Consider the following 25,021-nt stretch of genomic DNA (forward strand, 5'->3'; position numbering starts at 1 on the left):
CTTTCAAACTGCAAATACCTGGGAGGAGGTATATACCTTAACTGGGCTCTTAGTCACTCCACTCACATCCTATTATGATTCAGTGGAATTCACTGCCTTTTTCTGAACAATGGAGTAAGAGTAGGGAATCAAAGAACTGCTATATTTGGGGAAGACAGAAAACAGTGATGTCTCTAAGATTGCTAGGTACTGTTAAAGAAAGGCAACCTAGATAGGGGACTTTGCCAAACGAGTAGCAACGTTAGAATCAATGACGGCCCCTAGGGAATTGTGAGTCCATCCCTGTTTCTCTAAGAGCTGTCTGAATTTTTAAGTTATTTTATCTATCTATCTATCTTCTACCTGTCTAGTTGTTCCAGATCTCAGTTGCGGCACACAGGAACTTCAGCTGTGGCTTGCAAACTCCTGGTTGCAACACATACTGACTTACAATTATCATCAACTTGCCTCTTTATTCTCAATTTCTCCACTAAGCAGCAGCTTAATGAGAAGAACCTCAAAGAGAAATTCTGACAACAAAACTACTCAATGACTATACAGAAATGTTACAAATGTAGTATAAATTCCAAAGGCAAACAGGCAATGTGTAAATTCCTTAATTATTCCACTGCAAAGTCAAAAGAAATGGATACAGTAGAGAGGACTGCAGGAAAGAAGAAATATGGAAAGAAAAACGGAATAGCACTGACCACAACTCCTCCTTTATCTTAGTTTATGTTCATACAGTAATTCAGAGTTTAAAAAAAAATTAAGTATTGGTCAAAAATCAGCAATACAGGTTTTATTAGCATTATTTGTCAACTCACTTTTATTCTCCACAAATGGCTTTAAAGAAAAAGGTCTCTCGTGCTAAAATAGAGCCTAATCTCATTTGGGAAACTTCTTTTTAATTAAAAAAATTTTTTATGCCACACCTCAAAGCATGAGGGATCTTAGTTCCCTGACCAGGGGTCGAACCCAAGCCCCCTGCAGTGGAAGTGCAGTGTCTTAACCACTGGACAGTCAGGGAAGTCCCTGGGAAACTTCTTATAAAAAGAATGGAGCTGACAGTCAACATATTAGACACACAATGGGACATAATTTATGTTTCAGTTCAGTTCAGTTCAGTTGCTCAGTCGTGTCCGACTCTTTGCGACCCCATGAACCGCAGCACGCCAGGCCTCCCTGTCCATCACCAACTCCCAGAGTTCACCCAAACTCATGTCCATTGAGTCGGTGATGCCATCCAACCATCTCATCCTCTGTCTTCCCCTTCTCCTCCTGCCTTCAATCTTTCCCAGCATCAGGGTCTTTTCAAATGTCAGCTCTTCGCATCAGGTGGCCAAAGTATTGGAGTTTCAGCTTTAACATCAGTCCTTCAAATGAACACCCAGGACTGATCTCCTTTAGGATGGATTAGTTGGATCTCCTTGCAGTCCAAGGAACTCTCAAGAGTCTTCTCCAACACCACAGTTCAAAAGCACCAATTCTTCTGCACTCAGCTTTCTTTATAGTCCAACTTTCACATCCATACATGCTACTGGAAAAAACCATAGCCTTGACTAGGTGGACATCTGTTGACAAAGTAATGTCTCTGCTTTTTAATATGCTGTCTAGGTTGGTCATAACTTTCCTTCCAAGGAGTAAGCATCTTTTAATTTCATGGCTGCAATCACCATCTGCAGTGATTTTGGAGCCCCAAAAAATAAAGTCAGCCACTGTTTCCACTCTTTCTCCATCTATTTGCCATGAGTAATTTATGTTTAGTATCACCTAAATTTATACAGTCAGAATAAAGAGGGGCAGGTTTGTGAAAATTTCTTTGCTTTAAAGGATTATCTCCTCATACATTGCTTATTTTGTACATTATTTATTTTTATTTGACGATTTTGTGTTTTTTTAAGTTTTGGAGAAAACATTTCTCACTTGTGGCTTTTCGCTTACCTTTGTATGTGCTGTAAACTTTTTAGACAATAGTCTGTGTTACTTTTAAGAATTATCTTTATTATGTTGAAATTTAAAGGTTATATGATTTTTTAAAAAGTCTCCAGGGATAAATACCATCTTTAATTGCTTCATTTTCTGATTTGGTGACCAAATTAAAGTAACAGTAAGCTGTGAAATTGATATATACTCTTAATATAAAATCCAACCTTAGCCCGAGCCCCATCCATACTCCAAAGAACAAGAATCCTGGAGTCAGTTTTGGGGAGAGTCCACCTTCTGGGGGACCCACTGAGAGGGCTGTGGGTGAACGTCTGGGAGGCTCTGCCCTGAGGCAGGTCCTCTTGGCTGCTTACCTGCACCGGAGTCATCTGAGCATACCCCCTCCAGCTAAACTCTGGAAACTCCAGGGGATCAAATCCAAACCGAAGTGCTCTTCCACTGGGTGTAGTGCCGTCTTCAATCTCGTACTTCATGTGATGCAAATCCGGGAAATAGTAGTTGTTTTCAGGCCTTTTATAAATAAAAAGTAAACGAGCATTCAGTGAACTGAGGTTCAATGATAACCCAAATATCCTTTAATCCCAGTAGGTGGCACCAAAAGAACTCCCCATAATTAACAGGACACATTAAATATGGACAAGGGAGAGAGGCCCCCTGCTTTTTCTCTAAATCATTGCTTTAACTCATGTAAACATTCACAAAAAATACATCCAACTCCTACTCATTTCAGTTAGAGAAAATAATTAAGAACAACCCAGTGATGGCATCCTCTGAAATGTTCTAAATGGTTACCAACCATTTAGCAAAGTCAAACTGGGTTATTTGCTATTATTCATTCATTTATACACTCATATTCACTGATTACATAAATATTAATGACTTTGCCAAGCACTGTTGCTAAGCAGCATAGATGTAATGGTGAACACGACCGTGAAATTTACCGTGAATACATATTACTTTATGACAAATACTTTCCTAAGCTAAGTTTACAAGTTAAATACATTTTCTCTACATACACATATAGGTTTTGATCATTAGAATGACTTTTCTATGCCTTGTCTTCTCTTATCATACACCTGTAAATGGACTCAGGAATTCAATATTGGTAACCACAGAGAAGGATCAAAATTATTCTAATGCAGGACTTCCCTGGTAGTCCAGGGGTTAAGACTCCACACTTTGATTGCAGAGGGTACAGGTTCCACCCCTGATTGAGGAACAAAGATCCCACATGCCATGTGACAAAAGTTAAAAAACAAAACCAAAATATTCTAAACTTTCTGTGACATTCTATATTCAAACAACTTTAAGTCTTTCAGAATGATAGGATTTTGACAATCCAGTCCTAAGCTAATAGGTGTCGACGGATTTAAAGCCATAAAGACCAATTAGTCAAGGAAAATAAAAGGCCTGCTCCTATACTGCAAGTAGAATTAGGAGTGCTTACAATTTTTCTGGATCTAATTTATGAAGAGTCCTAAAAATGTTCATTCTCATTGACCTAGTAATTCTACTTTGGGGAATATTTTCTAAAGAATGATTTTATAGGGTCAAAAATTAACATAAAAGAATGTCTATAATAGTGAAAAACTTGGAAACAATACAAATGTACAATTATGAAATAATTAAATTTTAAAATATTATGCAACAATATTTTAACACTACTTAATTAAAATGGATAATGTTCATGATATCATGTGAATATATTGATACAAATTACATAAACAAATTCAATACTAATTTTTATTCATAGACAAAGCCCAGAAAATATACAAAAAAATATTAAAAGGGGTTATCTCTGGGTGGTAGAATGAAGACTTCCTTTTGCCTTTTTACTTTCACATACTCCTTAAAATTTTACAATGGATACATATTACATTATCACAAAAACTTTAGAAAACAAAGTGAATGTGATTGCTTTCTCAACTTGTAGGGAAAACTAAAAATGCATATTATAAACAAATATTTGGAGGAACTGAGGGCAAAAAGATGCAAGATTTATCAACCTGGAAGAAAGGTGGTGTGGCATCTACATTTCTGGTTTGCTAACCTTTTATTTCAGTATTATTCACTACTAAATCAAAGGACAATTTAAATCCCATGTGTATATATGTGGAGCTTCCCAGGTGGCGCTAGTAGTAAAGGACCCGCCTGCCAATGCGGGAGACATAAGAGAGGTGGGTTTGATCCGTCATAATCAGGAAGATTCCCTGGAGGAGGTCATGGCAACCCACTCCAGTATCCTTGCCTGGAGAATTCCATGGACAGAGGAGACTGGTGGGTTAGAGTCCATGGGGTTGGAAAGAGTCGGACACAACTGAAGCGACTTAACACAACACAACCCGTGTATATATGTATTGACTGTAATGTTAGTATTTTGGTCTCAGGATAATTTGGGTAATTTATTCTGACGCATTACTTCAACTTCCAAATTAGCCAATCACCTACACAGCGGGAAGGAGAAAAAACTCATGCTGGTTAAACAGGGGGAAAGCTCACTTTATCAACAAGAGGGAGGAAAGAGGCAAAGCATGGGTGGAAAATGTTTCTGAGCCAATTCACAAAGTTCCTCTGTTCCATCATGAGCCTCGCTGGTCTACAGGAAGACAAAACTACAGACGCGCCCGTCTTCACACTCATTTTATTATGAACCCCTGTGACCATCATTTATTTAGAAAGGATAGGAGAAAGCACAGCTGAGCAGCTCTGAGCCTGAGACCTCAAATGCTGGGAACATCAAGGAAAAGGAGAGATGTTCCATTCTGTCAATAAATAAGACGGTTCACTTGACTACATTAAAGATCTCTTTATTAACCTGATGACAAGGCAGAAACAGTGAAGATGAGATTTAGAAGATGTTGCATGTTTTGCATATAGGGTTATCATTACCATCTTTCTAAATTCCATATATATGCATTAGTATACTGTATGGGTCTTTACAAAACAGAAAAAGAGACACAGATGTACGGAACAGAATTTTGGACTCTGTGGGAGGAGGCGAGGGTGGGATGTTTCGAGAGAACAGCATCGAAACAGGTATATTATCTAGGGTGAAACAGATCTCCAGCCCAGGTTGGATGCATGAGACAAGTGCTCGGGGCTGGTGCACTGGGAGGACCCAGAGGAATCGGGTGGAGAGGGAGGTGGGAGGGGGTATCGGGATGGGGAATACATGTAAATCCGTGGCTGATTCATGTCAATGTATGACAAAAAACACTACAATATTGTAAAGTAATTAGCCTCCAACTAATAAAAATAAATGAAAAGAAAAAAGAAGATGCTGCATGTCACAAGAGTTTCAGCAAATCATTCAAAGTCGGCATATTAAAAATTAGATTTTTCCTCCCTCCACGGAGGGACACTTACGGATAGATCATGGTTTCAGATAAATATAGAAACTGCTAAACAATCGGAACAGAGGCTGCGTGTACCATACCCGCTGCAGTCCCTCTGGGACCTCAGTTTCCACTTGGCTCCCTTGCTCCTTCCGTTCATTGTGATTTGCTTCTGCATGAGATGGGGGACTTCCTCTCATTCCTAAAGCTGTCTTACCACCCCCAGCACCCAAGCCCCACAGTCATGGGTCCTGAAAAAGCAGCAGACGGTGCAACTGCCAGGCTCCTCCAGGCTGGGAGTTCACATGGATGTTCAGCCATGAGAACCCACCTTCTGCCTCCAGCCCGAGACTTGCCCAGCTGGCTTTCTGCCCCTCTGGGAACTTTCCAGTGAGGACACTCTGTGATCTGCAAAGTGGAATCATTTTAGGGCAACTTTGTACCTCCTGCTTTTTTTTAGAAAAAAGATTGCTTTTTGATGTAGACCTTTGTTAAAGTCTTTACTGAATTTGCTACAACATTGCTTCTGTTTTATGCTTTGGTTTTTTGGCTGTGAGGCATGTGGGATCTTAGGTCCCTGACCAGGGATCGAGCCCACACCCCCTGCTTTGGAAGGTGAAGTGGTAACCACTGGACCACCAGGGAAGTCTCTACCTCCTGCTTTAACTGGACTCACAGACGAGTGTCTAGACTGCAAATGACAGCACAGCTTCGCTTCCTGCTCTCTCACTGTGGGACCCCTCCTCTCTCCCCAGAACCGTCGGCACAGACGGGACTCTGAGGAAACCTTCACAACATCAGAACACGAAGGCATCTCCCTGAGGACTCACCGCTGGCAGGCCTTCCCCACGACGTGCTCTCGGCACTGGCAGACTCCGGAGGGCCCGCTGCATACAGGGGTGACGGCTCCACCGACGTCACACCGACACCCTGAGAGTCGGGAAACAGCCGGGGTCACCCATCACAGCATCTCCAGGCTGGAGGCCTTCCCTCCCTCTATGAGGAGTGGAAACCAGGAAGCCCGGGTTGCCTTCTTTCCCAGGACGCATTTTACATCCAGGAGGTATTTGAAATTTGTAGGAAAATCCCAGAGAAAGATGGCACAGCGCCCCCACCCTCCCCCGGCTCAAGAGTCCATCTGAAACGCGGAGATGAACTGGTAGGCCACTTCCAACTCTGCTGTACCACGTAAGGTGACAGCAGCCCGGGAGCGAAACATGATTCACTACACAGTATGTTGTAAACAGTAGGTGCTAATGAGAGGCTGCTTGAAAGATATCAGAGTGGCCTTGTAGGGCAACCACTCCTGCAATTGTATTATTTAACGTGGTATTATCTTGTGTGAACTTTTTTAATATTTCAAATTTATCTTTAAAATGACTAAATCAAGATGTTATTTACATTTAAATTTATCTCTAAAATGACTAAGTCTTGATGTTACTTACGTCTCCCCCAGGGCTCCCCCGCACCCCAATTATGATTTTTTATAATTGACCCAACAGTATGCTGGTAGAAGACAAGGGGAAGCGGCTCTGGCTGAAATTTACTACTCGTCTTAAGGGAATTTTGGCCAATTTCCCTAGACAGAACTTTTCAGTCCCATTCTATCAGAAAGTCAGCAAGAAGACAGTGAACTTGGAAGTAAGGTTACTCTGACAGTCTTTGCCCATCAACATTTTTGCCTTACACAGGAACCCCTGGGAGAATTTACCTTGACACCCAAAGTAATTGCTCTTTTCCAAAGCAAAATATCCATCTTTGCATGTGTCACAGGAATCGCCACCAACATGGGATTTACAATGACAGTCACCATCTAACTGCAGAACAATGAGCAGATGACAAAATTTGGTGAGATTACAGAATTTGCTGGGCTTCCCTAATGGCTCAGATGGTAAAGAATCCGCCTGCAATGCAGGAGACCCAGGTTTAACTCCTGGGTTGAGAAGATCCCGTGGAGAAGGGAATGGCAACCCACTCCAGTATTCTTGCCTGGGAAATCCCATGGACAAAGGAGCCTGGCAGTCCATGGGGTAGCAAAGAGCTGGACACAACTGAGCCACTTTCACTGCTTTTTCACAGAATTTGCTAATCTTCAAGAATTCAAACTGGCTTGTTTTGTCCTATGAAGCAGGGTAGATGGGATTTGAAAACTCCCATGAAGATGGCCACATGCTATACAATTACAGAGGTACTAACCCCCTCTTGCATAAACCCCATAATTAACTGTTACTATACTCTACCAGCATCCCAGGAAAAATTGGTCCACGTTACCTGCCCACACTCTCCAATTCCGCTCATGGTTCCTGCCACGTGACATCGGCATTCTGGGAAGAGAAGAGAGCATTCTTGGATCAAGGTTACAGAAAGGCCAGTTCCGCCTCTAGGTACAGGACACGCTAGTAATAACATAGGTGCAATCACTTTCCAGCATGCTCCAACAGAATTCCAGTTTGCATCCATCAGGCCTAAAACTGGATTGCTTCCTGGGCTCAGCAGAACCCAACAACTGGATCAATATCATCTACCTACAAGAAGTACTGGTTCATTTAGGACCACTCATAAATGACAAAAGCTGCACCGTCATGGGAATTTTAATCGATTCTAAGGTCGAGGTTATTACTGATATGCTTACATGAAAATATATCCTATTGAAAAATATTCACTCCACTGAGCTATCTTTAGCTTGGTGTTTTTCAGTTCTATCCTGGCTTCCAACTAAACATAAAATGAAAATAAAGTGAAACCGGAAAGTGTGGATTATAAAAACAAGGCGGAAAAACCATTTATCAAGCAGCTGCCATGACAAACAACATGATACATATGGAAACAGGATATAAATCCCTTGCTGAGATTTCGAAAATGATAGAAGTTCTGCCAAAAGTCGGGGCGGGGGGGGGAGGGGTGAGACATCAAAACATTTACACAGAATTTCAAACAAACTGAATGGATTAAATCAATAGCTCTTCTGTGAGTTGAGTCACTGAGGTAGAGAAAATTAAGAGGAAGTTACAATATATTAAAAAACACTGAACATAGGAAACCTTACCTGAACATCCATCAGGGTTTTCTTTGGCCAGATTCCAATATAAAGGTTTGCAGATGCTACACGAAGGACTTTCAACATGAAGCTTGCATTGGCAATGGCCCTTTGAAAGAAAATTAATTATCTGACATCTTAGAATGAAGAGGTTCCCAAACAAGCATTCTGAGAAAAGCTGGTCACAGAAATATATTTTGGTCATGAAAAGTAAAATAAGTATATTCAGGGGGAGTGAAAGTACTGGGTTGATTTTAACAATCTGCTAATTGCTTTTGTTTTACTATTTACTTACTTGTTATACACAGAATTCATATATGTGCTTAAAATTGGAAAGTTCAGAATAAGAAAAAATTTTAATGATTCTTATTTACAACATTGTCATTATCTGTGGATTCTGTTACACTGTGGATATAAATCTAAACAGAAAATATCTGAACATTTAACTTGCTGAGATTCAGTAGAAGTTAGATTTATCTGCAAGCATGTTTATAATATGCAAGAGTCACCTCCTTGCTTAAACATCATCAAGTCCCACAGTGAGGACAGAGACACTCTCCCACTTTCCCTCCAGAACCTAGGGTTCCAGCTTTTGCATCTTTGAGGCTAAGAAGACAATTTCTAAAGTGCTTAGAAAATGAATCAGAATGCCACAGCACTGTGCTTGGAGTAACATCAAGTAGACTACAATTACTCTGTACACAGACAGCTTAATTAAACGTTTACTGGCCTTTGATTTTCTTAATTTTAATTATGTATGTCAGGCTTATGTGCAAGTCTCTAGGGAGGCAATGCCTTCAGAGGAACGCTAGGACTCCACAATTCTACAAAAAGTTTAAATAAACCGTATTCTTTTGTTTTTGACCAAAAGAAATTACAATATCATATACGCACTTTGAAAAAGAGCAATAGCCTCTTCAAGCAATTCAGCCTCAGGTCTTAATTTACTTTACTTTTAATTTCAGGAAGCTCACAAATGTGTCAGTCTCAAATAAATATCAGAATAATAGTTAGAACTGCAACCCTTTAACAATCTTCTACTTACCAAACTGGAGTCCAGAGTTCCGGCTCGGTCACAGACATTGCTTGAGCCTGGATATGATGTATAAATAGTTATATGGTGTAGAAATGTCTGGGGTTTTAATGTTCATTTGTCCCTTTGTTTTGATGTTTCAAGGTTTGTTTTTTTTAAGGTTTCCTTGTTTTTAAAACTAGTGCATCTATATTTATATTTTTTAATAGATGGGTGGCAAGGACTTTGCATGTATTTAGTTGGCCAAAAAGTTCATTTGCATTTTTCTGTAATATCTTATGGTAAAACCCAAAAGAACTTCTGGGCCACCTCAATAATTCAGAAAAAGACACCTCTAATAGCCTTCATGGTGCTTACTCCCCAAACCCTTTTGGTCACTCAACGACTCTCTTCCCTATCTCCTCCTAAAAGTTCATTTCTAAATGATGAAAAGGAGACTGGGGAAATGAGTCTAGAATTTTGAACATCCTTAAAATTATCCAGAAGAGGGCAGTATTATACAAAGAGGTGTTTTTTTTTGTTGTTTTGTTTTGTTTTTTTTTTAATTGTCCAATTCAATGCTGGGCTTCCCTGGTGGCTCAGAAGATGAAGAATCTGCCTGTAATGTAGGAGACTGGAGTTTGAGGGAAGATCCCCTGGAGAAGGGCATGGCAACCCACTCCAGTATTCTTATCTGGAGAATTCCATGGACAGAGGAGCCTGGTGGGAGTCATGGACACAACTGAGTGACTAACATACTAACAATTAGCTGTTACAGAATTTGTAAGTACAATTTTTAGTTAACCAAGACTTACTTCTTTCATTATCACAGCCCCCTTGCTCTCCACCCGTACGAAAATTATGTCTAAAATTAATTAATTTCTTGCCTTCGTCAATCTCACATTACAAGGGGAAGAACCAGGCAGATTAGGGTCAAAAGTGAAGCGGTGACCAGCGGTGGGCCTGGCAGGCCTTGCAGGCTTCGCTGGGAGGCTGGCCACACACACAGGTGGAGGGGAGCCCACCGCCCAGCCATCTGCGGTCCTCCCTACCTTGGCAGTGGGGGAAATCAGAGGCGCCCGAGAGACACCTGTCGCACCGCCGCCCCGTGATCCCCGGCCGGCACGCACACTGTCCAGTCACTGGGCTGCAGGGCGTCTGGTAGGACCCAAGGGCTGAACACTGGCAGGCTGGATGAAAAGACCTCAGTCAGAGCCACGGCAGGGGCACCCGGGACCCGAATAAGAGCACGGAGCTGGGGCCCGAAAGACCCAAAGGCAGTTCCAGCTTCACCTCTAATCAGACTTGGAACCTGAAACAGATCGCTCTGTTGCTCTAAAATGCAGTTTCCCCCTTTTTAAGTGGGAATAATATTAGCATCTACCTGATAAGAGCCCAGTGGGGTAGAACTTCAGGAGAGGGACTAGAGAATTAGTGACATGGTCCAAAGAAACTAAACATAAGAGAAAAGAAGAAACAGGCCTAGTGCTGCTCAGCCAGCTCACGTCAGACAGCAGGACAAGGACTCAGCTCTTCGGCTATCTGGGCCAGCATCCTCCGAGGCCCCAGATTCCCTCCAGGCCTGTCTGCAGAGATCAGGCCCCTACCCAGGGGCAGACGACTGAGAAAACGTTCTTGGGCTCTGGGATGGTTTATGCTTGCACGTTGCCTAGGCTGTAGAGCTCAGATGTTGGCTTAACACCAGTCCAGGTACGGCTGAAAAGGTGCTTTGTTAGATGTGACGAACATTTAAGTCTGCTGACCTCGAGTAAAGCAGATTACTCTGCACAGTCTGGGCGGGCCTTGTCCCATCAGTTGAAGTCCATACGAGAAAAGATTGAGGTACGGGAGGAAGAAGTAATTCCACCTCCAGACAGCCTGTGGACGCCAGCTGCAGCATCAACTCCCCCCTCACTCCCTGGGTTTCCAGTCTACTGATCTGCCCTGAAGACTTTAGATGCACCAGCCCCATAAACACAAGCGCTGATTCCTTAAAATAAATCTATCTATCTATATCTACATCTATCTATATCTATAGATATAATCAGTCCCTTATATAGAAACCTTCAAGTTGCAAGCTTTCAAAGATGCAAACGTGTGCTCCTCCAACGACAGGCACAAGCGAAACTGCAGCTTGCCCTCCGTCTCCTGTTGCTGACGAGGCTTCGGCTCTACCATCTCCCACCTCCTCTCCCTCCTCCAGTTAGTAACTCTTCTTGCCTGGTCAGGTGATGCCAGCCCCTGTGTGCCAGCCCTTGCACTGTACTACTGTACTTTTCAAGGTATAGTACTATAAGGTTAAAAGCACTTTCTTTATTTTTCGTGTTTGTTTTTTATGTATTCTTGGCGTGAAAAGTATTATAAATTCATTACAGCACGGTACAGGGGCTTCCCTGGTGGTTAAGAATCCACCTGCAATGTGGGAGACCTAGGTTCAATCCTTGAGTTGAGAAGAGCCCCTGAGAAGGGCATGGCAACCCACTCCAGTATTCTTGCCTGGAGAATCCCCATGGACAGAGGAGCCTGGTGGGCTACAGTCCCTGGGGGCACAAAGGGTCGGACACACCTGAGCATCTATGCACAGAGTTCAGCACTATATAACCGATTGTGTCAGTGGGTACCTAGGCTTACTTTGTAGGACAAATGAACGTGCTCTGGGGCCGGAACCCATTCATAGGTGGGGGAATGACTGTACAGACACACATCCTATGGGTTCTGTCCCTTTGGAGAGAACCTTTGTCCCTTTGTCCTTTTGGAGAGGGACCCTGACACAGGTCCTCTCTGCTCTTCTTCCTTTAAGGAAGGGAATGCAGAGAGCAAACACTCACGCTGGCAGTTGGAGCAGCAACAGGAGCCTGGAGCAACAGAGGAGGCAGCTCCAGCCAGCATCACATGGGTGAAATTAAAAACACTGACTCCTCCCAGGACCAGAGAGGTTGTCTAGGGAGCCTTAGAAGACGCAGACACACTCCAGAGGTGAAAACAAAGACACGGCATTAAACACAGGTATTTTAAATTGTGAATGACTCAATCTGGCATCACACTTTGGGTTTCTATCCAGCTTATCGATGAAAGTTGCCAGCTCTCAAACCCAAACCCCAACACTGACAGCCTGTTTCTCACTCTTGGAAATACCACTAGGCTTTGCAAATACCACTAGGCTTTGCAAATATTTTAAATCTGCTCTTTGCTTTGATCCAGGTCCTTCTGAGTTTTTGGAATCTTTTCTTCTCATCTGCTCTTCACTGTGCTTCTGCTTTGAGATACTTTGATTCTTAAAGAGTATTAAAAAATGATGATGTTTAATAATACAAGGAATCAGGGAGCCTGTCTGCTGTGCTCCCCCTCAAATCTTCCAGCCTCAAACACGGTCCTGGTCTTTTTTCTGGTTGTTGTTCACTCGCTCACTCATGTCTGACTCTTTGCGATCCCATGGACTGCAGCACACCAGGCTTCCCTGTCCTTCACTGTCTCCTGGAGTTTGCTCAAACTCACATCCATCGAGTTGATGATGGTATCCAACCATTTCATCCTCTGTCACTCACTCTCCTCTTTCACCCTCATCAAGAGGCTCCTTAGTTCCTCTTTGCTTTCTCCCATTAGAGTGGTATCATCTGCATATCTGAGGTTGTTGATATTCCTCCCAACAATCTTGATTCCACCTTGGGATTCATTCAGCCTGGCATTTCGCCTGATGTACTCTGCATATAAGTTAAATAAGCAGCCTGACCACATACAAACTCGACATACTCGTCCCAACTTTGAACCAGTCCATTGTTGCATGTCCAGTTCTAACTATTGTTTCTTGACCTGCATACAGGGTCCTGGTCTCTATGACATGCCAAACAGATATTTATTAAATGAAGGAATAAGCAACTATTGAAATCCTTTCCCGGGTCCAGCCCTGAGGTTCAACTGATGTTTATTTTCTCGTTGAATCTTGCAACACCGCTGTGTGAGGCACTGCTCTGGGGAACGCCACCCTCTTCCGTGTCAGTGAATAAACTCAGAGTGAGGCAACACTGCCAGGCAACACTTAAATTTCGAGAAAAAGCGAGCTCCTTATTATTTCAGGGGTGCTCTCGACGCCCAGGATTTTGGAGCTCTTCCTTCTGTTGGAAGAGCAGGCTGGCGCCTTCTCCATCAGAGCCACAAAGCCAGCATTTCAGTTCCATCATAGTGAACACCCTCCACCTCTCTGGCTAACTGATCAGACCTACAGAAAATCCCAAGGCTTCTTCCAACCGCCTCAATGTTCTAGATAAACATTGAACTGCAAAGCGAAGGGCCAGTTCAAAGCAAAATCGCACAGGACTTGGCCCATCCCTCTGGATTTGGTTTTCCCCCTTGGAAAGGCTGGGAGGGTTCTCCCGGGAGCATCCCAGGTCAGAAACCTGCCCCTGAACTGCCACCCGCCATCCGCTGATGCATCTGGCCTCTTTCCAGGGCCAGTTTGTCTGATTTGTGAGAATATGCTGACATGTAGGAAAAGGTTAGACATGCACTGGTAACATATATATAGGACTTTTCTAAGGAACTACCTGTAACCACAATCCAAAGACTACGGCAAACTCCAAGGGGGACAGTTCAGGTCCCGGGACACTGAGGTTTGGGGGCAGCTTCACTGTGACAGGTTTCAGTGCTAGCCATGGGAGGCCCCCATTCTCTACACTCCCACCCTCCTGGTCTCTGCTCTAAGCGCTGACTAGCAGCTACTTAGCAAAATGCATGAGGGAAAAAGCAGGAGGAGGAAGGAAGAGGAAAAGAAAAATCAAGAAGAAGGAGAAGGAAGGAAGGAAGGATGGATGGAGAGGATGAAAGGGAACAATACCTCCCACCCCCCAACTCCCCTGCCCCCGCCAAAGGACCAAGTTCATAGAGAGCCTCGGTATGTTTTCCACTTACAGGTAAAGTGTTAAGCCAGACCTCAACACAAACATAAAACTGAAATACACAGAGACGATTCTCGTCATGGCCTCACATCTATGATTTGACTTTCAGCTCCAATCAAGAAAACTGCAAGCACTTCAGTGAATCCAAAATAAAATGAGAAGACAGCCTTGCGCTTAAAGTCTGGAGCAAATTAAGTTAATGCAAAACATAAATGCTGAACTGCAGTTGGCAAGAACAATTAGGAAGGGTTTTAGGATTCTTTTTAAGAAGATTTTTTAAAAAATTTTAAGGCAATGTAGAGCAAAGCCACACAAGCATTCTTTGGCTAGATATATTGGACCCTCTGATGTAGCATTTGTGGCTATACAGGTTCGATTCTAAAATTCCATGGGTCAAGCAATCAACTTCATCTAAGAAAGATCACAAATTGAAATACTGGGTCAGACCTTGATGCTAGACCAAGTTCAGATTTCAGCATGTCTGGCCTTCAGCCACTGGCTTCAACACTGCCCAAAGGAAAAAAAAATTAAAAGATCACAAAAGCCATTAGAAAAAGTGAGTACCAGAGAAGGGAGACCATTGGCAACAGAATGTGAGAGCATCCCAAAGGCTTCCAGAGCCTAATGGCTCAAATCTGGAAGAACAAACTTGGCGGCACACCTCTCCACGCCACCAGGAACGAGGCTGCCCTGATCTTTCTCCTGTTTTTTGTCAGACTTCATCTTCACTACTCATAACCTCGCCTGCTCCTAACATAAACTCCTCTGGGATTGGTCCTTGAAAAGTCAAAGTACAGTCGCTCAGTCAAATCTTACTCTTTGTGACCCCATGGACTGTAGCTTGCCAGGCTCCTCTGTCCATGGGAATCTCCAGGCAAGGATACTGGAGAGGGTAGTCATACCCTTCTCCAGGGGATCTTCCCAACCCAGGGATTGAACCCAGGTCTCTTCCATTGCAGGCAGATTCTTTGCCATCTGATCCATCAGGGAAGCCCAGACTGGACCCTAGTGGACCTTAAAATGGAAGGTTTCCAACTCATCTCCCACCTGCTAATTCTTCTTCACTTTGTCAATGAGACATTTGGTGCATACAGCTTAAATTAGAAATGTAATCATCCCTACCTCATGCTCTAAACCTTCATTATTTGGGATGTCCTTCCATGGAGAAAACATACCTGCAAGGATGAGGATACCACCCCAGACCAGAGTCAGCTCAGTACTGAATCTGCCTCTAGGATGAGTAGTACAACTCCAAATAAGGATCAGCTGTACTGACGTTTCAACGGGAAACACCTGGGTGTTCCAACTCCTAACACTGAACTTCCCTGGCAGAAGTCAAGGCACAGAAAGTAAAGATACCCCACTCCTTTCCTTACCCTCCCATCTGCAGGTGATCCAAATCTCTGGGCAGGGACAGCAGAGGGTTTCTGTGGCCCAAGAGGCCAAGACTGAGAAGAGGGACAGAGGATAGAGGCCCAGGACAGGTCGAGGGACCAAGAGGAAAAGCAAGTGGGGATGTGGCACAGACATCTGTGCATACAGGGAGATCGGCCAGGATTGGGGTTACAGGCTCTTAAAATGATGTACAGCAGCGGTCCTCAACCTCTCTGGCACCAGAGACCAGTTTCATAGAACACAGTTTTTCCACAGGCTGGGGCAGGAGCAGATGGTTTGGGGATGATTCAAGGGTATTATATTTACTGTGTGTGTTATTTCTATTATTATGTTGTGATACATAATGAGATGTTGGAGTTAAGATACCTTGAATTAATTTGGGATTTACCTCATGGGTTTGGTTCAAGCCCTTAGTTCAGAAGAGTGGGTAGCCATTCCCTTCTCCAGGGGATCTTCCCGACCCAGGGATCGAACCTGGGTCTCCCACACGGAAGACAGATTCTTTACTGTCTGAGCCACCAGGGAAGCCTGCAATGGGGGAGGACCCAGGTTCGATCCCTGGGTCAGGAAGATCCCCTGGAGAAGGGAATGGCAACCCACTCCAGTAATCTTGCCTGGAGAATCCCATGGACAGAGGAGCACGCCGGTCTATAGTCTATCGGGTGGCAAAGAGTCGGACACGACTGAAGCAACTTAGCACACACGCATCACTGACCGCACGCCTATTGTTCCTCGGGGCCTGGGCCAGACTCCTCCCTCTCCCTCCCTCCAGCCCCTTCGGTGACTCTTACTAGGATGGGAGACTAAGAGACAGACCAAGCGGAGAGGAGGAGGCTGGTTTGGCAGGTGCTGTCCTCCTTCCGGGAATCCCCAGCCTCGTCCGCCTTGTCTGCCTGGCAGGTTCCTAAACACTGTCCAGGTACCACCTCCTCTCCAGAGCCCACGTGTTTGACCCCTGGGAGGAGGAAGGGTGAGGTTGAAAGGCAAAATCAGGGAGGTGACATGGCCGGGGTAGGAGGACGGTCACATGTAACGTACACATATGAGCCAGCAACTCATTCATTTAAACGGTAGGCCACACAGTTGTGCCAAAAGGAGACTCTGAATTTCCTTAGGAGGAGACTTATCTCAGGGGACTGACGGTTACTATGTTCATGTTGCTCATGCTGCTCATGAAGGTTGCTTACCTTCGCAAATAGGGAAGGAGTAGAAACCCGAGCGGCAGGTGTCACACCGAGCGCCCCCCACTCCGGGGCGGCATAGGCACCTCCCTTGGGCATCACAGATTTCAGGGAGAACTCCTTCCAGGTTACAGTCACAGCCTGCGAAGAGGAGGAGATGTTCAGAGGGGTTCTCCATCCTTCATCCCTTTGTGTGTTTCTCCTTCACCCAGGTGTCTGCCATGGAAACCTAGATTCTGAGTTATCTATAGTTTATATCCAAGCCCATAACTTAAAGGCAAATAGATGGGGAAAAATGCGGAAACAATGGCAGATTTTATTTTCTTGGGCTCCAAATTCACTGCAGATAGTGACTGCAGCCACGAAATTCAAAGACGCTTGCTCCTTGGAAGGAAAATTATGACAAACCTAGACAGTGTATTAAAAAAGCAGAGACATCACTTTGCCGACAAATGGACGTATAGTCAAAGCTATGGTTTTTCCACTAGCCATGGACAGAAATGAGAGTTGGACCATAAAGAAGGATGAGGGCTGAAGGATTGATGCTTTTGAACTGTGGTGCTGGAGAAGACTCTTGAGAGTCCCCTGGACTGCAAGGAGATCAAACTGGTCAAACCTGAAGGAAAACAACCCTGAATATTCATTGGAAGGACTGATGCTGAAGTTGAAACTCCAATACTTTGGCTATCTGATGCGGAGAGCCAATTCACTGGAAAAGACTGATGCTGGGAAAGATTGAAGGCAAAAGGAGAAGGGGACAGCAGAGGATAAGACTATTACATAGCATCACCAACTCAATGGACGCGAGTTTGAGCAAACTCTGGGAGAAGGTGAAGGACAGGGAAACCTGGTGTGCTGCAGTTCATGGGGTGGCAAAGAGTCAGACACAACTCAGTGACTGAACAATAAATGGTTTATATACAGTCCTAACCCAGAAGACTGAGAAAGATTCATCTTTAAGGGAGTAAGACAGGAAAGATCATAGATGCCATTCAGGAACCTCTACGGCAGACATTAGTTTACAAAGTATCTGTAATCTTTTAGCATCCATGACTGTGGGAACAATTTTTTCCCCCAACTGAGCCTTAGTTGGGCTTCCCTGGTGGTTTAGATGGTAAAGAATCCACCTATAATGCAGGAGACCTGGGTTCGATCCCTGGGTTGGGAAGATTCCCTGGAGGAGGCCATGGCAACCCACTCCACTATTCTTGCCAGGAGAATCCCCATGGACAGAGAAGCCTGGCATGCTGCAGTCCATGGGGTTGCAAAGAGTCGGACACGAATGAGCGACTGAGTACGCGCGCGCGTGCGCGCGCACACACACACACACACACACACACACACACACACACACGAGCCTTATTTAGTAAAATTTCAACTTCATAGATTCCCACTGAATGACTATCTTGAATTAAACATATTTCCACTTCCATTGTTTAGAAGAAAAGAGATAGACATCCATTCAGCCCTGATCAGAGCCAGATGTGGCTCTGGGGGACCTCACTGGGCTTGTTTCAAGCCTGCAGGCACCAGCCCTTCCCAGCAGATAGCGTGCTCCTGTCCATCTCAGGACCTCCGCTCTGGCCGATGGGTCGTTGCGGGCAGCGCCCTTCCCGCGTTCCCGCTCATCCTTCAGTTCTCTGTGCGGGGAGTCACCACCTCAGGAAGGCCTCCCCCCCACCCCAGTCTGTACCGGCAGCTCCCCCGTCCCTTGTCCACTCTCTGCCTTAACTTGGGTTTGTCTTTCACACTTTAATTCCTGAAAACATTTATTGGCTGCGTGGCTGACTTTGACCAGTAGAATAAGGGGAAAGCGCTGTCCTGGGATTTCAGAACCCAGATTTTGTAGCTTTGTGGCTTTATGACAGGCTTTGTGGCTTACATTCTCATGCTCTGGGAACCCTGAGATTGCTGGAGATGGGGAGGGGTACTCTGTCTGACCTCCTCGAGGACAAAAGGCCACAGGGAGAGAGACACTGAGCTGTCCCCAGCGGACCTTCCAGCAAGTTCGGCAGAAAGACTGCCCAGCCAAGCAACAGGATTGCAAGAAATAAACCATGATGTCTTTAGCCATTAAATTTAGGGGCTAAATAGATAATGAAAGACAGCAATAAATGAAGGAAAAACCTATCAGACTAAACACTTAGGGAGAACTCACCTCGGGACACCTGCTGCCATGTACAGGATGTCTTAATCAGTAAGTATTTCTCAGAAAGACAGGGCTCTTGCTCGACTTCATTACGGATGGATAGATAATGAGGTCAAGCAAGAGTCCTGTTAAGATAAACATTTTACAGGTGAGAAAAAAGAGGCTCAGAAAGGTTAATTAACTTGCACGAGGTCACACAGCCAGAAAAGCTGAGTAGGAATGTGAATCCAGGTCAGCCTAGTTTTAAAGCCCCATGCCCTTTATATGATAAGAAGGATACAAGCTGATGAAGTGAAGTCGCTCAGTCGTGTCCGACTTTTTGGGACCCCATGAACTGTAGCCTACCAGGCTCCTCCCTCCATGGGATTCTCCAGGCAAGAATACTAGAGTGGATTGCCATTTCCTTCTCCAGGGGATCTTCCCGACTCAGGGATCGAACCCAGGTCTCCTGCACTGCAGGCAGACGTTTTAACCTCCGAGCCACCAGGGAAGCCTATATACATATTCAAACCATTCTTGTATTTAAAGAATCTACATTTCTATCAAGAACGTGAACATCTAAACCTGCAACACGGTCCCTTGAGGCCTAAGGTAGATCAAAGATCTGACTGGGTTAGCCCTACTTCTCAAGCAAGAGAGGTCTCATGCATTTTGGAAAGATTTTCTACAAGGGTTAAAAATAGTAGATCATTTGAAGAGTCAGCTAAATCCCACTCCTTCCCTTTGTCCTTTTTCATGTAAAAGGTTGGTAACAGAGCTGTAGAATTATTATTATTATTATTTTACGATAATGAAGAAAAAAAGATCAGGGTAAGTCAGAACAATTCTAGTCTTTGCATAATCTTTAACTTGCTCGTACTTCAATCAAACAGTCACCTAACTTGACAAAAGTGGCACTAGATGTGTCCAAGAGCATACTGATCACGAGAAGCCTTGGAGCTCACGCTGGCATGACCACCAACCTGTCTGTCCATCACAGCTGCCACACGAGGTCCCAGTGCCACAGTCCCGTAGGCTGAGTCCACCACAGTGAAATGCAGAGGTTTACTGTCAACTACAGTCTTGGTGATAAGTCAGGCATTGGAATTCAGTAAACTTGAACTTGACATTGGCATTGAAGTCCAAGGAATCTAGATTTACTACCATTTGTAAACAGAAAGAAAGCATCGAGTACCTATGCTTGCTAAATTTCTGTTTCTGAAATTTACTTTTTAACTTAGGTGTGCTTTCCATAGTGCAGTGATTATCATGTTCTCCTGACACTTTTTTTTTTTTTTTTTTAACTTATCTGGCAAATACTCCCACACAGTACAGGAACCAGAGATTTCTGAGGCCCCTTGCTTCTCCTCCACCCTCACCTCCCACCTCCTCACCAGGTCGTACTGCCTGTATCCTAGGAAGGGAGCTGGAATACTCCCCTCCTTCCAGAGTTCCAGAGCCTTCCTCCAGGACCTCACTCTTGTTAGCCTGGTTTATTTCAAGATTCTCCTAACAAGGATGTCTGCTTCCCATCTTCTCCTTCCAACCCACTCTCCACACTGGTAGCAGGAGTGATCTTCCTAAAAAGCCAATCATTTCATGAAAGAAGGTGAAAGTGTTATTTGCTCCATCGTGTCCAACTCTTTGCGACCCCATGGACTGCAGCCCACCAGGCTCCTCTGTCCATGGGGTTCTCTAGGCAAGAATACTGGAATGGGTTACCATTCCCTGATTAATCCCGTCCACGGTGACCTGATGCCTTCAGGACACAATTCAAAGTCCTCAACATGTGTGACACAACAGACCCTTCAAAATCTTCATGCTGCCAGAGCCCGCACAGCACTTTGGTGTAAACTAAAAAAAGGTGTCTCTTCAAGATGCTTTCCTATCACTTGCTGTAAAATTGTCAACATAACATCTAATGGAAAACTTCAAATGATGTTTAGGCCACCTCAATCTATAGAAATTCGTAATGTCCTCAATGCCTCCTTCTCTTGGTCCCAGGAAGCCCTTCTAGAACTGTACCTTTTTCTTTCCTTCTTTCCTTCCTCCATTCTTCCTCCCATCCTTCCCATCTACCTTCCTACCTTCCCTCCCTCCCTTTTGTAAGAAGCTATAAGGATGACCCTCATGTCTGCCCCTATTGCTCTGTGTTCTTGCCTGGTGGCTCAGTGGTAAAGAGTCTGCCTGCAATGCAGGAGATGCGGGCTCAATCTTTGGGTCGGGACGATCCCCTAGAGAAGGAAAAGGCAACCCACTCCAGTGTTCTTGCCTGGGAAACCCCATAGACAGAGGAGCCTGGTGGGCTGCAGTCCATGGGGTTGCAAGAGTCGGACACAACTCAGAGACAAAACCACCACCACCTTGCCAGGTCATAGAATTAACTCCTGCTGCTGTAATTGTTTGCCACTGTGTCTCCTGCAGGCCTGGGGGCTTCCAGGGAGCAGCGACTGTGAACTAGCAGCTGCCTTGGCCGTGCCTGGTACAGAGAAGGCACTTAATAAGAGTTCAATGAATGAAGAATATGCTAAATATTCAAGACTCCAGTGCTCTTCAGTAAACACCATTCCTTGAATTCTGTTTTACTGGCATCTACAGAGAGCCACCAAACTAAGATATCAGAATTCACCTGTCTCTCTCTAAGCCATATGTGGCCTGTCTCCATGCCAACAGTGGCTGCCCCACCCTGCCAGGCAGGTTAAAATGCCCGGCCTGGGGAGGGACAGAGCGCAAAGGCATGCCCCAGCAGGCTGTCGCCCCCAACTCTCAGAGTTTTCATCATTAGCACATGCCACAGCCCCACCCACACTGACTCACAACTTGGCAAGGACAAACAGCTCCTCTGGAGAAGGGAATGGCTACCCACTCCAGTATTCTTGCCTGGAGAACCCCATGTACAGAGAAGTCTGGTAGGCTACAGTCCATGGGGTCGCAAAGAGTCGGACACGACTTGGCAACTAGACAACAATCACAACTAGCTCCTTACAAAGTGATCGGGGGAATCAAAACCTTTTCATGGGGTCAAGGAACCTCCAGGCAGCCCTGTCCTCCAACCAAATGGGCTGCTTTACAAATCCATCCCAAGATGGCATCACTCTCCTAAAGCAAGCACTTAAGAGTCTTTCTGCAGCTGTTGATTTTGCTCTTCATCACTCTTTGTTTGAACTTGGAGGAATAAAAGAGTGCCCATAGGCCAGTGACCCTCTAGAGTGACTGTTTCATGTATCCTTTCATTTTCCAAAAGAGCCCTTGAAGATATGTCTACTAAACATGAACTTTCTAAAAATAAATGCCCAGTGGTTATAAATGATCACTTGGACCCAAAAAATCCCAATAATATCCACGGTCATGTAAAGCTAAAAACATTCTGGCCTACAAAATGGTTCTGTCCTTTTGCCTCAAGTCTCCTTTGTTTCAAGTGTCTGGAACCGAGCCTATGGAATTTCTAGAACAGTACTTCTCGATCTGGGCTGCACACTGGAATCTCCTGGTAAAACGTCATTGCCTGGGTGTGGAATCCCAAACTCAAGAGATGCTGATAGAGTCCCCGATCTGTAAACTATGGTCTGAGGGTCAGATCCTTTTGTTTTAGTAAACAAAGTTTTATTGGAACACAGCCAAGCTCATTCATTCATATATTGTCTATTCTTTTCATGTTACAACAGCAGTCGAGTACATGCAACTTTGGCTACAAAGCTGAAAATACTTACTATTATCTTTACAGGAAAGTCTGCCAACCATGAAATACAAATTTCTTCTAATCAGAGCAGTGGTTTTTTGTTTTTTTTTTTTTTTTAAATCAGAGCAGTGGTTCTTAACAAGAGACACCAGAATCATCTAGAAAATATGTTCAAAATACCAGCTTGAACTTCACCCCTGGAAATTTCCCCAGGTGGCACTAGTGGAACCCGCCTGCCAATGCAGGAGACATAAGAGAAGCTGGTTCGATCCCTGGGTCGGGAAAATCTGCTGGAGGAGGGCATGGCAACCCACTCCAGTATTCTTACCTGGAGAATCCCATGGACAGAGGGGCCTGGTGGACTACAGTCCACGGGGTCACAAAGAGTCGGACAGGACTGAAACGACTTGGCATGCATGCAAGAGAAAGGCCAGAATCATCTAGAAAATCTGTTCTAAATACCAGCCTGAACTTCACCCTGGAAATCTAGATTTAAGATCTCAGGGTGAAACACAGGCATTTACATTTTGTAAAAGCAAGTTCTTAAACACAGCTTTGTGTAAGAACCACTGAGAAGACATGAAAGCATTAATGGGCCTCAATGAATTAAAATCCTCAGGGACGGGAGAGACCTGGTATCACCCAGTGTTGTGTATCTCCTGGCAGTTGAGATGTTTGTGCTCCTAAGGTTCACTGCCAGAGGTCAAGCCCCAAACAGGGTATTTTTTAAAGTGCATTAGTAGAAAATCAAATTGAATGGGATCTCTCTGCTTTCAAATTCCCAAACAAATCTAACTGCGCTAAGTGGAATTTCTTTTCCTCCAGGCTGTGTTCTGAGGCTTCCCTAATATTTTGTAACAGAAGTCTGAACTTCCCTTCTAACTCAATTAAATTTCCTTCCCTAAGTCACCACCAGCCTATCTGGCGAGAAAAGGGAACAGAATAACAATGGGATTACTGGAAACAGACCAGAAACAGAGTATCTAAAACATGCTTCTGGAAGGAGACCAGAGATGTGTATTGTAATCCAGGCTCAAAAGTGGAGCCCCATTCTAATCAAATGGCAAACAAGGACACACTAGCTGTGCCCACCGTGGGTAGAATACCATGCGTGGAGATCAGAAAGTAAGTCAAGCACAGCTACTGTCCCCAAGAGACCAAGTGTGTGTGCGCATGCATGCTCAGTTGCTTCCGCTGTGTCTGACTCTTTGCAACCCCATGAACTACTGTAGTCCACCAGGCTCCTCTGTCCATGGGATTTCCCAGGCAAGAATACTGGAGTAGGTTGCCATTTTTTCCTCCAGGGGTTCTTCCCGACCCAGAGATCTAACCCGCATCTCCTGTGTCTTCTGTGTTGCAGATGAATTGCTTCTCTTTAAATAAATCAGTACCTTTTTGTGATACTTTTAATGAGATTAAATGAACAGAAATCTGGCCAACCTTTATTATAGGGAGACAGTAACTTCAAATATCCCCAAAGCGACCTTGAATCTGTGTGATCCATCACCTGCCTTTGGAAATTCTTAACTGGAATATTTTACACCAATGATACGAGACACAGTCTGAGGGATGCGTAAGGTCCCCATTGTGAATGATTCCCATTTAAAAGGAGCGCCTTGTACAAGACACAACCCTGCATATTAACCATCTAACACATTAGTGATTTTACTTGTTTATATGTTAAATAAGTTACTGTATGAGTTGCCCCCACCCTACCCCGAACTAAAATATTAAGTTGTATAAGCTATAGGAGAGCTGGGAAATTTATTTCACTGCTAAGTCCCCTGCAGCCAGAACAGTGCCAGACACATGGCAGGTGCTCACAAAACACATGCAGAATCAGGGATTATGTAGGCAGAGCACCTCTCCACCCCAAAACCTGCTTCCGCACATACCCGGCCACTCTTCCCGGGGCACTTTTCTGGCTGCAGCAGCTCCTTGGCACCCCCTGCAGGCCAGGTCCGGAGAGGTAATGCCCCAGAGGCAGCCCTCCCCACCCGGCAAGTGACTGAAGTTCTCCATTCACCTGGGAGAACGGTGAGCAAATTCTCTGCTGTCTCCCAGAGCTGCCACGAGGGCTGCAGCTCCAGGAGCTACTGCAGGACCAAGCTCGCTAAGGCATCTTCATAAAGGCCCCCTTCAGTCTCAGACTCACTTCCTTACTGAGGTTTCCTGGGGTCACCCCCCAAATGAACGGCTTGCACTCAGTCCCTTTCTGAGTCCCTTCATGGAGAACCAAGACGCATGGCAGGTAGCTGACTCTCACTGAAGGTTGCTGAGCAAACTGGAGACAGACAATCCAAATGGCTTAGTCGCCTTCATCAGGCAGTGCCTTTGCAAAGCACAGACAGGATTAGAGGATGAAGAGGCAGAGGGGTGAGGAGTCCAAATGCAACACGCCCACAAGGCACCACCAAGGTCCCGTAAGGATGATTT

At 44.7% G+C, this 25,021-nt stretch overlaps 1 protein-coding gene across 5 annotated transcripts in view; it reads right to left on the reverse strand.

Annotated features, from left to right (window-relative positions):
* Positions 1–25,021, reverse strand: part of LAMA3 (laminin subunit alpha 3) — a 247,400-nt gene that overhangs the window by 140,792 nt on the left and 81,587 nt on the right. For 4 of the 5 annotated variants that reach the window (XM_065932446.1, XM_065932445.1, XM_065932448.1 and 1 more), the window contains 8 exons: positions 16,785–16,919; positions 10,363–10,500; positions 9,344–9,390; positions 8,308–8,407; positions 7,533–7,585; positions 6,973–7,078; positions 6,092–6,191; positions 2,280–2,436 (listed from right to left, as the gene is read on the reverse strand). In XM_065932446.1, the coding sequence (XP_065788518.1) occupies positions 2,280–2,436; positions 6,092–6,191; positions 6,973–7,078; positions 7,533–7,585; positions 8,308–8,407; positions 9,344–9,390; positions 10,363–10,500; positions 16,785–16,919 (836 nt within the window). The remainder of the gene's footprint in view (positions 1–2,279; positions 2,437–6,091; positions 6,192–6,972; positions 7,079–7,532; positions 7,586–8,307; positions 8,408–9,343; positions 9,391–10,362; positions 10,501–16,784; positions 16,920–25,021) is intronic. The other variant, XM_065932447.1, reaches the window with a different exon arrangement.

Source organism: Muntiacus reevesi, chromosome 4 (assembly GCF_963930625.1).
Source record: "Muntiacus reevesi chromosome 4, mMunRee1.1, whole genome shotgun sequence".
Lineage (NCBI taxonomy): Eukaryota > Metazoa > Chordata > Mammalia > Artiodactyla > Cervidae > Muntiacus > Muntiacus reevesi.